We start from the raw sequence: 12383 nt of genomic DNA, 5'->3' as shown, positions 1-12383 counted from the left end.
GCCTCCCTCCCGCCCCGCAGCGTCCCGAGGGTCCCCTGCGCCTCCCAAAGTTCTCAAGGTATCCCCTTGTGCCCCCAAATTCCCCCCCTGCGTTCCAAACAGTTCCTTTCCTGTCCCCAGCTGTGTCCCCTTCTGTCCCAGTTGCATCCCAAATTGTCCCCATTGTGTCCCAACCCCCCGTCCCTGCACTCCTGAGGTTTTCCTTTGTGTCCTGAAAATCCTTGTGCCCCAAAATGACCCCACTGCGCCCCAAAGTGTCTCTGTCTTGCCCTAAAGTGTCCCCACTACAGCCCAGCTTGGCCCTATAATACCCCCACACACCCCCCACCACACCCCAAAGTGTCCTTGCTGTGTCCCCAAGTGTCCCCTCTGTACCCCAGTCATCCCTGCATCCCCAGCTGCTGCCATGTGCTGTCCTTGCTGTGTTTCAAAGCAAGGGACATGTGTCCCATGTCCCCACACCTCCTCCTCATGTCCCTGCCATGCCCTTTATTGTCCCCATTATGTCCCAAAGCACGTCGGTGCCATCCTTTTAGCATCCCATCCAGTCCTGGTTGTGTCATGACCCAAAGTGTCCCCACCCCAGGAGGTGACTCTGGGTGATGGGAACTCATGTCCCATGGCCGTGTGGCTCTCATCACATCTTGCTGTCTGTGGTGACATTGGTGGTGACACAGTGCTTGGTGATGCCAGCCAGGAATGGTGTCCCAGGTCCCCTCATCAAGGAGCACCGAGCCCCTGCTGTGCCACCCACGACCATGGGATGTCCCCTTGTCCCGCCAGCAGCAGCTCACCCTTGTGTCTGCACGGGTTCTTTATTTGGGATGGGGGCAGGGCTGCAGCCATGGCACTGCCCGGCCTCTCCCTGCCCGCCGGTGCCACCGCCCAGCGGGCACTGCCCGCTGGACCCTCCCTGCTTCCACCTGGGAATTCCAGCTCCAGGGGGGCACTGCAGGGCTCCACTGACCATGGGGACCCCCCTGGGGGCTCGACCCCCCGGATCCTGCCCTGCTGGGATGGGGTGGCCAAGGAGGAGCCACCGGGGTGCCCCTCCCTTGAGCCACCACCGAGGTGACACATGGCCAAGTCCTTCTTGGAGACACTGCTCCATCAAGTCCCCACCGCCGGGCTCGTCCCCGCACGGTTTATCCATCAGGGAAGATGTATCCATAGTGGTTGAGGATGTGCTCCACCACCTGGTTCTGGAAGACCATGTGCATGGCCATGTTGCCCTCCTCGCTGGCCGGCCGCAGCAGCGTGGGGCCGAAGACGATGGCGACGCTCTGCACCGACATGCGGTTCTCCTCCTTGTGCTCCACCACCCTGTGGGGACAGGGGACGTGTCACCAGCATGGCCCTGACCCCGGGGCTGTCCTCAGAGTGCTCTGCCTTCCTGCACCGGGTTGGGTTTCAGGGAACAAGGGGGTGTCACCTGCAGAGGTGGCGGAAAAGGACCTTCATGGTGTCATGGTGGGCGGGTGGCAGGGACAGCACCAGGTCCCGGATGCAGTGGCCCCGCAGGGACAGGTCCTGGATCTCTGCCAGGGAGGGAGGGCATGGTGGGGTGCTGGCTCCAGTAGTCACAGCATCCCTGTCCCCACCTCCATTCCCATCCTTGTCCCCATCCTGATCCCCATCTCCATCATCCCCCCATCTCAGCCCCTGTCTCCATTCCCGTCCCTTTTCTATCTCATTCCTGTCTCTAACCCCATCCTTATATCCTTCCTCCTCCCACCTCCATTTGATCCCAGTTCTCCATCCCACCCCATCCCACCCCATCCCCTGTCCCTCACTGATGGCAGCGATGAACTTGTCAAAGTGGCTGAAGGGGACGAGTGGCTCTGGCAGCTCCCGCAGGAAGAGTTTCAGTGCCCCGGTGACAACGTGGATGTCCTCCCAGCGCCCGTCATCCAGGTCCAGCTGCTCATCTGGGGGTGGAGCAGCATCTCAGCTGTGTCCAGAGCTCCAGGGATGGGTGGGTGGTCCCTATCTGCCCCCTCCCCTGTCCCTCTGCCCCTGAAGGGGACGATACCCCGTTGTCCCCCACTGTCACCACGGGTGGCCGTACCGTGCTCCACCTTGTAGCGCAGTTTCTGGATGGTGGCCAGGTTGCCACTGACCCGGTACAGCCCATCAATGTCCAGACCTGGGCAGATGGAGACGGGGAAGAGCTACCAGTTAAACAATCCATGCTGCTGTGGGACATTAGGTACTCTTGAGGGAACTCTGGGTCCCCATGTGTCCCTGCTGTCCCCTGGAGGATACCCACAGCCAGGTGGCACATGGTGACAGTGACCAGTACAGCTGTATCAGTGCCCACATAGCTGTTTTCCTTTTCCAAGGAAAACCCAAATGTCCCACGTAGGCTGTACTGGAGTTGTCCCCGTGTCCCTATGCTGATGTCCCTGGCTGTCCCTGTCCCCTGTACCTCTCCTCTCCACGGTCCAGATGCACTGCAGGACAAAGCGTGGCACCGTCCCTCGCTCCCGCTCACACAGTGCCAGCAGCGAGCAGCCAAAAACCTGGTCTAGGAACACAGTGGGGACATGAGCATGGCTGGGGACACCAGGGGACAGGGCTGGGGACACCAAGGGGACAGGGCTGGGGACAGAGGGACTTGTTCCCATAGGAGTTTCCCACCAGGGTGGCTGGAGGTGATGGGCTCAGGCATGTCCCATCACCTCTAGCCACCAAGATATTGGGTCAGGCTTGAGCTTGGTCATTCAACCCAGTGTCCCAGCTCCATCCCTGGCTGTCCCAGCTCCATCCCTGGCTGTCCCCTCCAGAGGGGCTCAGCCCCACTCCAGCACCCATCCTCAACAGGCCCTATCCCGACACCCCCTCCCACTCTGGATTTACCCTCATCCCATCACGTATCCTTGATCCAACCCCATCCAGACCCCCCGGATCCTGCACCCCACACCCACCCTTGATGTAGCCCCGCTCCCGCAGGGACTGCAGCGTCGGCCGCCTCTGCAGGAACTTGCGGAGCTTGTTCCGGACCCGGCTGGTGTCACTCTCGCCACTGCCCGTGCCCTGCCCGGCCGCTGCCGGGGACACGGGGCAGGTCAGCGGCACCCGGGGGGGCTCCGCCGGTGCTCCCGGCCGGTCCCGCCCGGTGGTTTTTACCGGGATCCCCGTGCCCATCCCGGGTACCGCAGGGTGGTTTTGCCGGGACCCCCGTGCCCATCCCGGGTACCGCAGGGTGGTTTTATCGGTACCCCCGTGCCCATCCCGGGTACCGCAGGGTGCTTTTACCGGGACCCCCGTGCCCATCTCGGGTACCGCAGGGTGGTTTTTACCGGGGTGCCCATCCCGGGTACCGCAGGGTGGTTTTACCGGGACCCCCGTGCCCATCCCGGGTACCGCAGGGTGGTTTTTACCGGGACCCCCGTGCCCATCCCGGGTACCGCAGGGTGGTTTTACCGGGACCCCCGTGCCCATCCCGGGTACCGGGGCTCACCTGCCCTCCGCTCCTCGCCGCCCCCCAGCTTCTCCCGGGAGCCGAATTCAGCCCGAATTTCGGTCTCCTCCTCTCCGGGGATGTCGGAGCCCTACGGAGGGGCACCGTGAGACGCCGGGCCCGGCCCCGGTGCGGCCGAGGGGTGTCGGGGGCTCTGCTCACCCTCCGGCCGATGCTGTCGGTGATGGCCCTGTGCCAGGCGGTGATGATCTGCTCCGAGTCATGCTGGATCAGGAATTCCGAACCCTCCCGCGTCCTCAGCTGCCGGAGCAACCGGCAAAAATCAGGGGAAGGGCACGGGGCAGCCCCAACCACCCGGATTTGGGAACCAGGATGCGGCTGGAGCGGCTCCTCCCTGTGCAAAGCCCCTCTGGGAGCCAGGATGTCCCTTGGTGGCCTCTCCGTGCCCATCAGAACAGGACAGTGACCGGCAGTGCCAGTCCCTGCACTCCCACCCTGGCACGTCCCCACTTCCATCCCCTGCTGGGATGAACCGGGCAGGTGTGGCATTGCCCTGTGGGCCACTTGTGGACCCTGAGGTGTGACCAGTGTCCCTCCTGCTGTCACCTGCTCACCTCCAGGACATTCTTCTTGCTGGATTTGTCTCTGCCGGCCCAGGTGAGGGTGGCCCCGTGCAGCTTCACCGTGTGCTCGGGGGTGGTCAGGGTGCTGGGGTGCCTCTGTGGGGACAAGGGGTTGAGGGTGGCACCTGCCCAGAGGGGACAGGGACACTGGGATTCTGCTGGGGGTGTGGGTTGCCCTCCTCCAGAAAGGCAAGTTTGCCAGATATCCTCGGTGGGACCCCTCTGTCCCCTTCTATGGTCTCTGCAGGACTAGGACATGGGACTGCTATGGTGGGGCAAGGGTGATGGCCACCAGCCTGGGGACACAGCCAGGTCCTAGGGCTGCCATCACCTCAAGAGACATTCCCAGCCCTCTCCAGGGATCCCGGGGGGGCTCCAGCTTTGCAGTCCCTTTCAGCAACACTGCAGGAAGGGAGAGGGTGGCTGCCCCCAAAGAGGGGAAGTTTGCAGGGGGAGAGCATCAGACCCAGCGCTTCTTCCCATGCCCTGCTTTTCGGGGTGCCACTGTCCCCCTGCCCCAAGAGCCTCTGCACCCCCAGACAGAGCCCTGAACCCCCGAGGTGGGGCCAGCACTGTCTCCCCAGCTGTGGGTCCCCTGTCTTCACCCCCCCACCCCAGTCGCTGTCACCACAGGGTGTTGCAAGACCCGCGGCAACTTCTGCATCCGGCGGCAGCCGCGGGGCACTGCAGGGAGGGAGGAGGAGCCGGGGGGGAGCTCCTGCCAGCTCTGGGGCCTCCAACACTGCAGGAGTGCGGGTGTGCTGGGGGGTGAGGGGACATGTCCCTGTGCAGGGGGTCCTGGTCCCATCCTTCAAGTGCTGATTCCCCCCAACAATGTCAGGGGTTCTATTTTGTGGATGCTGGCCCTGTCCCCTGAATATTGGCCTCAACCTATGGGAGGTGGTCCCATCCTGCAGCTTCGACCCCATCCTGTGGGTCCTTGCCCTGTCCTAAGGATGCTGGCTCCATTCTGAGGGTGTTGGCCATGGTCCCCCTCCCCAAATAGCCTCTGCACCCCCTAGACAGAGTCCTGAACTCCCACCCCAGAGGTGAGGTCAGTGCCATGTTCCCTGTGGGTGCTACCCCTATCCTACACATATTGGCCACATCCTGTGAGTTCCTGCCCAGTCCCATGGGTGCTGACTCTGTCCCATGGGTGCTGCCCTGCCCCAAGGCCATGGGGGCTCTTACCAGGGCACTGGCAGCTGAGTGCTTGGAGTCCTTGAAGAAGGTGAGGATTCCCCCTTCCAGCACTGTCCAGGAGGAGCTCCAGTTCTTCCTGGGGAGGGAAGCAGGGCTCACACAGGGATAGCACAACCCCTTCCCCCTGCTGGACTCCTGTCTCCAGAGGCACGGGACACCGGGACGTTCTTACCGGAGCCGCTTCCCTCTGTCCACCGTCTTGGTCCTGTTGAGCACCCCGGCTTTTTCAAGGCTTTTAAACTGGAAAGTGAGGGTGGGGGTGTCAAAGTTTCCCCTTGCTCTCCCTGGTGATGGGGTGAGGGCAGGCTGGGTGCCCCTCTCTGGGTGCTCACCTTCTCCTCCTTGCTGCCCAGCGCCGGTGACGCGGCGCCGTGCCAGGGGAAGAGCCCGCTGTCCTGGCTGGAGCTGCTGCTGGCCCGCTCGTGGTGGCCACCCGATGGCACCTGGGCAGGGAGGGGGCAGGTGATGCCCGAGGTGCCCCTGGCAGGACAGGGCTGTGCTGTGCACCCATAGCACCCTAGAGCCCCTGCGGCCCCTGCTCTGTGGGTTTGTGAGGATGTTTATCCCTGGCAGTCACCCCAGTCTGCATCTTTCCCTGTCCCTGATCCTGTTTCCATCCCCACTGCTGTCCCTGCCCTTGTCCATAACCCATCCCTGTCCCCATCCCTGTCCCCATCCCTGTGTTCATCCCTCTTCCAGCTCCTGTCCCTTTCCCAGACCCCATCCCCATCCTCAACCCTGTCCCAATCCCTGTCCCCATCCCTATCCCGTACCGTGTCAGGGGCGAAGTGCTCGGGGTAGAACATGATTCCCTCGGGGTGGCCATGCCCATACCAGCCCGGGGGTGAGCCCAGCTCCTCGGGGTGCCTCGGGGACAGGCAGAGAGAGGCCCCCTGATCATAGGAGCCCATGGGTGAATAGTCTTCCTCAGGATAACACTCCAGCTCATCTGGAGACAGGTCAGGATAATCAGTTTCTGGAGTGGGTGGCTGGAGAAAAGAGAAAGTTCAAGATGTTGTGCCCAACCAAGAGATCTGCATCTCTGGGTTGCTTGCCCAGGTGGGGGCAGCCCCATCTCCATCATCCCCATTCCCATCTCCATCTCAATTCCTGTCTCCATCTCCATTCCCATTTCTGTCTCGAACTCGATCCCAGTATCCATTCCTTGTCCATCTTCATCTGCACCTTCATCTTCATTCCCAGCTCTGTCTCCCATCTCCACCTTCATCCCTGTCTCCATCTCCATCCCAGCCCTGTCTCCATCTCAATTCCCCTCTTTCTACATCCCTGTATCTGTTCCCATCTCCATCTTTGTTTCCATATTCATCTCAATTTCATCTCCCATCCTTTCTCAATCTTCAGCTCTGCCTCCATTTTCATCCCATCCCTGTTTCCATCTGCATTCTCACCCTTTCCTACACCCCTGAACCCATACTCATGTCCATCTTCAGTTGTCATCTCCATTCTCATCTGTCTCCATCTGTTTCTATCTCCATCTCCATTTCATCTCCCACATGTTTCTCAATCCCAGTCTCTGCCTCTGTCTCCGTTTTCATCCCATCCCATTTTCATCTCCAATCCCATCCCCGTCTCCAATCCCATCCCTGTCTCCAATCCCATCCCCATCTCAAATCCCATCCCTGTCTCCAATCCCATCCCAAACTCCAATCCCATCCCCATCTCCAATCCCATTCCTGTCTCCAATCCCATTCCTGACTCCAATCCCATCCCCGTCTCCAATCCCATCCCCGTCTCCAATCCCATCCCTGTCTCCAATCCCATTCCTGTCTCCAATCCCATCCCCATCTCCAATCCCATTCCTGTCTCCAATCCCATTCCTGTCTCCAATCCCATCCCTGACTCCAACCCCATCCCTGTCTCCAATCCCATCCCCATCTCCAATCCCATCCCCGTCTCCAATCCCATCCCTGTCTCCAACCCCATCCCTGTCTCCAACCCCATCCCCATCTCCAATCCCATTCCTGACTCCAATCCCATTCCTGTCTCCAATCCCATCCCCGTCTCCAATCCCATTCCCGTCTCCAATCCCATCCCTATCTCCAATCCCATTCCCATCTCCAACTCCATCCCTGTTTCCAATCCCATTCCTGTCTCCAATTCCATTCCTATCTCCAACCCCATCCCTGTCTCCAATCCCATTCCCATCTCCAACCCCATCCCTGTCTCTGCCCCTCCCCAGTCCCATCCCCACGCCACGCCGGGTGCTCACCCTCTGCTCCATGGGCCCGTACCGCGTCGCCCCAGGGTGCATCTCCCGGGGGCTGCCTGTGCCTCCTGCAGTGGGGGGGTCCCACGACGTCTCACCTGTCACCGAATTATAGAAAAAAGTCTGTCCGCTTCCTTGATCCACGTGCTGTTCCCACTCGGGAAGCTCCGGGCTGTGTGCGAGCGAGGAGGCGGGAGAGGCGGCGGGACTCACTCCATCGGCCGCCTGCCCCAAGGGACAATCCCACGTGGTCTCACCCGTCACCGGGTTATAATAAAACAAATGTCCACTGGCCGTGTCCGTGTGGGTTTCCCAGTCCGACACGGAGCCAACGGGTTCCTCTGGGGCCGAGCTGGCGGCGGCCTCTCCCCGCAGCTCCTGGATGTTGAGGTAGATGGGATCAGGTGTCTCCTCTGACTCCTTGCGCGCCTGGGGGAACACGGATGTGTCACTACTGAGCTGGGATGTCCCCACTGTGGTGTCCCGGTGGCCGATGGTGAGGCACCGAGGAGTTGGAGCTGGGCCCCCAAAAGTGTGGGGCAGGAGGTGCCAGTGATGGGATGCCAGGAGGTGGAGAGGGGCACTCACAGCACCCAGAGTGGGGCAGGGAGCACCCACTGGCACAGGGATGAGCACATGGAGGGACATCAAAGTCCCCAGGGCCAGCACTTGTGTCACTGCTGCCTGTGTCACCTGCTGCTGGCAGTACCCTCACAACCAGCACCATGTCACTGGCACCTGCATGACCCACTGTGTGCAGCACCTGCAGCAGCACCTGCACCACTGGTACCTGTGTCACTGCATCATCAGCACCTACATCAGCACCTCCATCACAGGTACCCATGTCAGCCACATCATCAACACCTGTGTCCCTGCTACTCACTCATTCACACCTGCATCCCCTGCATCATCCACACCTGCATCACTGGTACCTGCATCCCCTGCATCATCCACACCTGCATCACTGGTACCTGCATCCCCTGCTCTGTGCAGCACCCACAGCTCTGACATCCAAACCATGAACCCCCACAACCTCTGCACTGAAATCTGCCCTCCCAACACTTCCAACCTGCTCATCCCCTGCACCCCCAGCCTCTTCTCCCACCTCCCAGCACCCCAAAACTCGCACCCATCTCACCCACGCTTGCACCCCAGCACCCTCACCGCCTGCACCCTGGGACATTTCCAGCACCCACAGCCCCGGCCTCCTGCCCAGAGCCGGATGCTGAACCAGACAGTCCCATCACCACATCCCAAAATAGCATCCCCAGCACCAGCCTGGCTGGCCCCACTCGTGGGGATGCCTGGTGTAGGGGGATGTGTCCCCTGGGACCAGGAGGGTGCTGCCAGTGGGGACCCCCACCCCTCCCACCATCACCCTTTGATCTCCCCAGCTTTACAGCCTGACTTTCTCACTAATGGCTGTGGGGACAAAGGTCCCAACTGCAGCCCTGCCCATCACCCCGAGGGAGGTGACAGTAGGTGCACTGTCCTTGGGGACACCCTGGATCAGAGTGGGACAGCAGCTTGATGACATCCCTCATCCTCCCCCCATTACCCCACGACCCCCCCACCCTGGTGAGCAGGGCCAGAAACTACCGGGGGGTCTGCCCTCCTCCTGGGGACAAAGGACATGGGGGTGGCAATGGAGCACCCCTGGCACAGAGCCCCCCCCAGCACCTCTCTCTCTCCTATGGGTGCATCCCTGGGGGTTTCTCACCCCTGGGGGGGGCTGGGTGCCCCTCCCCGCTTTGGGATGCGCCTTGTGGCATCCCAGGGAAACCCGAGGGGGAGCCTGGCAAGGGGTGACCCCAAAACACCCCCCTGTCCCCCGGCTGGGAGCACCCTTGGGTGCTGCCTACCTTCCCCAAGTGCAGCAGCTGCAGCGCCCTGCTCCGGGCCCGCCGCGGGCCCCCCGGTGCCCGGTCACCCATCGCGGTGACAGCGGGGCAGCACTGAGGGCACCAGGGTGGGGACAGCCGTGGGGACACCACGAGGCTCCGGTGACACCGCCGGTGCCCGAGCCGGGCCCTGCACCCACCGCGCTTCCTGCCAGAGCTCGGGGAGCGGAAGAGACGCCCAGGGCGGAACTGGCTTCTCTTGGGGTTGTTGTCACCCATAGCCCACAACCTGCCACTCGCTCTGGCAAAGCCAAGGTCAACCAACCGAGTAGGAATTGCTCCAGCATGATGCTGAGCAGGAATTGCACTGGGATGATTTTGGGTGGCCCATCTGGTGTCACACTCCTCAAATGGAAGCTGATCTGGAGCTGCTGTGTCCCCACAACACTGGGATCATCCCATCCCATCCCATGGAGTGCAGATGGTGGCAGGACTGAGGACACCATGGTCCTGCCATGCCTGATGCTGGATGGTATTAGCACTGGTTGGATTTGGGCAGGGAAGGGGAATGCCCCCGTGGTGGCACTGGGGTTGGGGACAATGCTGGGTCACCCCCAGGGTGGCTCAGTGGCTTTGGGTGTGCAAAAGGCACAGCTGAGAGCACAAGGTATAAAATGGGGTAAAAATGAGGTGAAAATGGGGTGGGAAATGCGGTGTAAAGCACAGCCCCCTACCACAAATACCCCATTTCCTCCAGCAACTCCCCCAGGTGGCACAATCCCTCCAGCCACCCTTGAAGTGGGGGACACCCAGGCTTGGGTGCTCCAGGTACCCGGGGTTACTCCGAAGTGAGGTGCTCGGGGACAAGTGGGGGGTGGACAAGGTCGTGGGACCCACCCCTCTGCCGGCACTGTCTCACCCCGGCCCACGTTGGTGGCAGGTGAATGACCGGCGGGGACCCCCACCCTTGGGTGCCCCCCTAGGGGAGGTGCAGCCCAGGGGGTGCTGGGCAGAGCCCTTTGCTACTTACTGGTTGGTTTGGGGTGTCGGGGCGCTGGCCTGTGCCGGGGTGCACCCAGCACCCACCTCGGTCAATGGGTGCTGCGCCCAGGTGAGGCTCCCGCCCCGGCAGGGAGGAGCTGCCGCGCTTCCCTGTTAACCCTTTCTGTCTCCTCTCATCCCAGAACTCTCCGGGAACCTGAGATCACTACAAAACCCCTCTGGGTGACGTCGAGGCCGCTCCAGAGACCACGGGGTTCTGCAGAATAGGGGGCTGAGAGAGCCCAGGGGTGCCCATGAGGGTGGGGGCCAGGCGGGAGGGTGTGCGGGGGGGTCCCTGTGTGAGGGGGTCCCTCACACCTCCTAAATGGTTAATTCTACAGGTGGGGCCACCTGTAGGTTTGTCCTATGGGGTCATCTTGGTGGGGAGACTTGGGGGGTCCCAGCAGTGGCTGCGGTGCCGGGGTGTCACCTCTCTGTGCTGGGGGTCACAGAACCACGGTGGGGGAACACGGCCACTGAATCAGCCGAGGGGGAGAGGCTCAACACCCCCACCCGTTAAATACACCACCCCCCCGCCTCCAGCGGAGCTTTTGGGGACATCACTGGGGATGTCACCGTACCTGAACCGCAGGGCCGGCTCCCGGCCACCTCCTGGCCACGTCCCTGTCCTTGCCGGAGGCGCAGAGGGTCTCGGAGCGGCTCTTCCCGAGCGGCCGAGCGTGTCCTGGGGAGTCCCCCCGTGCCCCCATGGCAGCAGTGGCACTGCGAGGTGCTGGTGTCACCCGCGCCAGGTCATCCAGGGAGTGCGAAGGTCTCACAGGCTCAGCGGGGCGCGGGGTCAGCTCCGGGAGGACCCGAAAAGAGCTGAGTGATGGTGGCGAGTCCCTCCTGGGCACCGAGTCCCTCCTGGGCACCGAGTCCCTCCTGGGCACCGAGTCCCTCCTGGGCACCGGGCACCCTCCTGCCGGCTCCCCCGGCTCGACGGCGCCGATGAACCGATACTCGTAGGCTGGCGGGGGCTGAGGGACGAGCGCGGCCGGTTCTGTCGCAGCATGTCCCGATGGTGGGGGGTCCAGCGGGGCTGGGGCGGCGATGGGCGGCAGCTCCTTGACGTACTGGGCTGGGATGTAGAAGGGCCGCGCGTCCCCGCTCCTGCGGACGTGCCACCAGTGCGGGTTGGTGCGTTTGAGCAGGACATAGCGCTCGTTGGGTTTGATGGACACCAAGGTGCCGTCCTTGGCGCGGTACTCGAAGCCGTACTCCACCAGCACCAGCGCCTCCTCCGCCGGTTCCGCCGCCTCCATGGCCTCCCCGCACCTCCCTCCGCCTGCGGGACACGGGGCAGGGGAAGGGTGAGGGCAGCGCCCAACCTCTGCTGGACCGAGAATCCCCCAGCTCAGCTCCCTCGGGGTCCCCGCTGAGCTGCAGCACTACGCGGCGGTTTTTTCGCAAACCGCCCGAACCTGCTGGAACACCCTGGGGTCACATCCTTGCCACCATGCCCGACACCCCAAAGCCAGCGAGTCCCAAGGCGTTGCGCCCCCTCTCCCCAAACCCGCGGTGCCCGAGCTCCGCTCTCACCTGCGGCCGCCGCCGGGGCGGGAGCGCGCCCCCGGTGCCGCTCGTGCCCGCGCCGGGCCGGTCCCGACCCGCCCGGTTTCCGCCGCCGCCTCGATGAGAGACGGGGCCGGGCTCCGGCGGGGTGAATGCCCGGCCCCAGCTGAAGCTCCGCGTCCTGTCCCCTCGGCGGGCGGCCGGGGATGGTGGCGGAGCGGACCCGCTGCCGCCCGACGAGGAAACGGCTCCTCGGGAGGTTCCTGCCGCAGGAAGGGCCCAGCCCCGCTGCTGCCGGATCTGGCACGGCCTCCCCGGGCAGTGGGATGGGGACCCCATTAGGGGGGCCCCGTGGGAGCTGCCCTGCCCTAGGTTTTGTCCCCACGCACCCCAGGGAAGGGGTCCCCCAAGCACATGAGTGGTGGGGCAAGCAACAACAGGAGAAGCTGACACCAGGAGCAGTCGGGAAGGAAAATGGGGCAGGGAAAATGGGGAAGGGACCCCCAACC

The 12383-nt window shown here is 62.9% G+C and overlaps 1 protein-coding gene across 2 annotated transcripts; it reads right to left on the bottom strand.

Annotated features, from left to right (window-relative positions):
• Window positions 1-796: 796 nt before the first annotated feature.
• On the bottom strand, window positions 797-11871 carry ARHGAP27 (Rho GTPase activating protein 27). Of its 2 annotated transcripts, none has more exons than XM_030256020.4 (15): window positions 10941-11871; window positions 7481-7906; window positions 6024-6239; window positions 5583-5693; window positions 5423-5490; window positions 5239-5326; window positions 4039-4143; window positions 3626-3724; window positions 3464-3554; window positions 2928-3047; window positions 2429-2527; window positions 2069-2146; window positions 1794-1928; window positions 1433-1538; window positions 797-1323 (listed from the first exon to the last, which is right to left on the bottom strand). In XM_030256020.4, the coding sequence occupies exons 1-15, from the start codon at window positions 11622-11624 to the stop codon at window positions 1146-1148; spliced, it is 2604 nt and encodes an 867-aa protein (XP_030111880.4). In that variant the 5' UTR covers window positions 11625-11871; the 3' UTR covers window positions 797-1145. The 2 variants fall into 2 exon arrangements, with proteins under 2 accessions (XP_030111880.4, XP_030111881.4); XM_030256021.4 differs by lacking the exon at window positions 10941-11871 and adding an exon at window positions 9340-10237.
• Between the last annotated feature and the right edge of the window lie 512 nt (window positions 11872-12383).

This window comes from Taeniopygia guttata, chromosome 27 (genome assembly GCF_048771995.1).
Source record: "Taeniopygia guttata chromosome 27, bTaeGut7.mat, whole genome shotgun sequence".
NCBI lineage: Eukaryota > Metazoa > Chordata > Aves > Passeriformes > Estrildidae > Taeniopygia > Taeniopygia guttata.
Note: the sequence above shows the minus strand (reverse complement) of the source record. Positions and strands in the feature narration are given on the sequence as shown.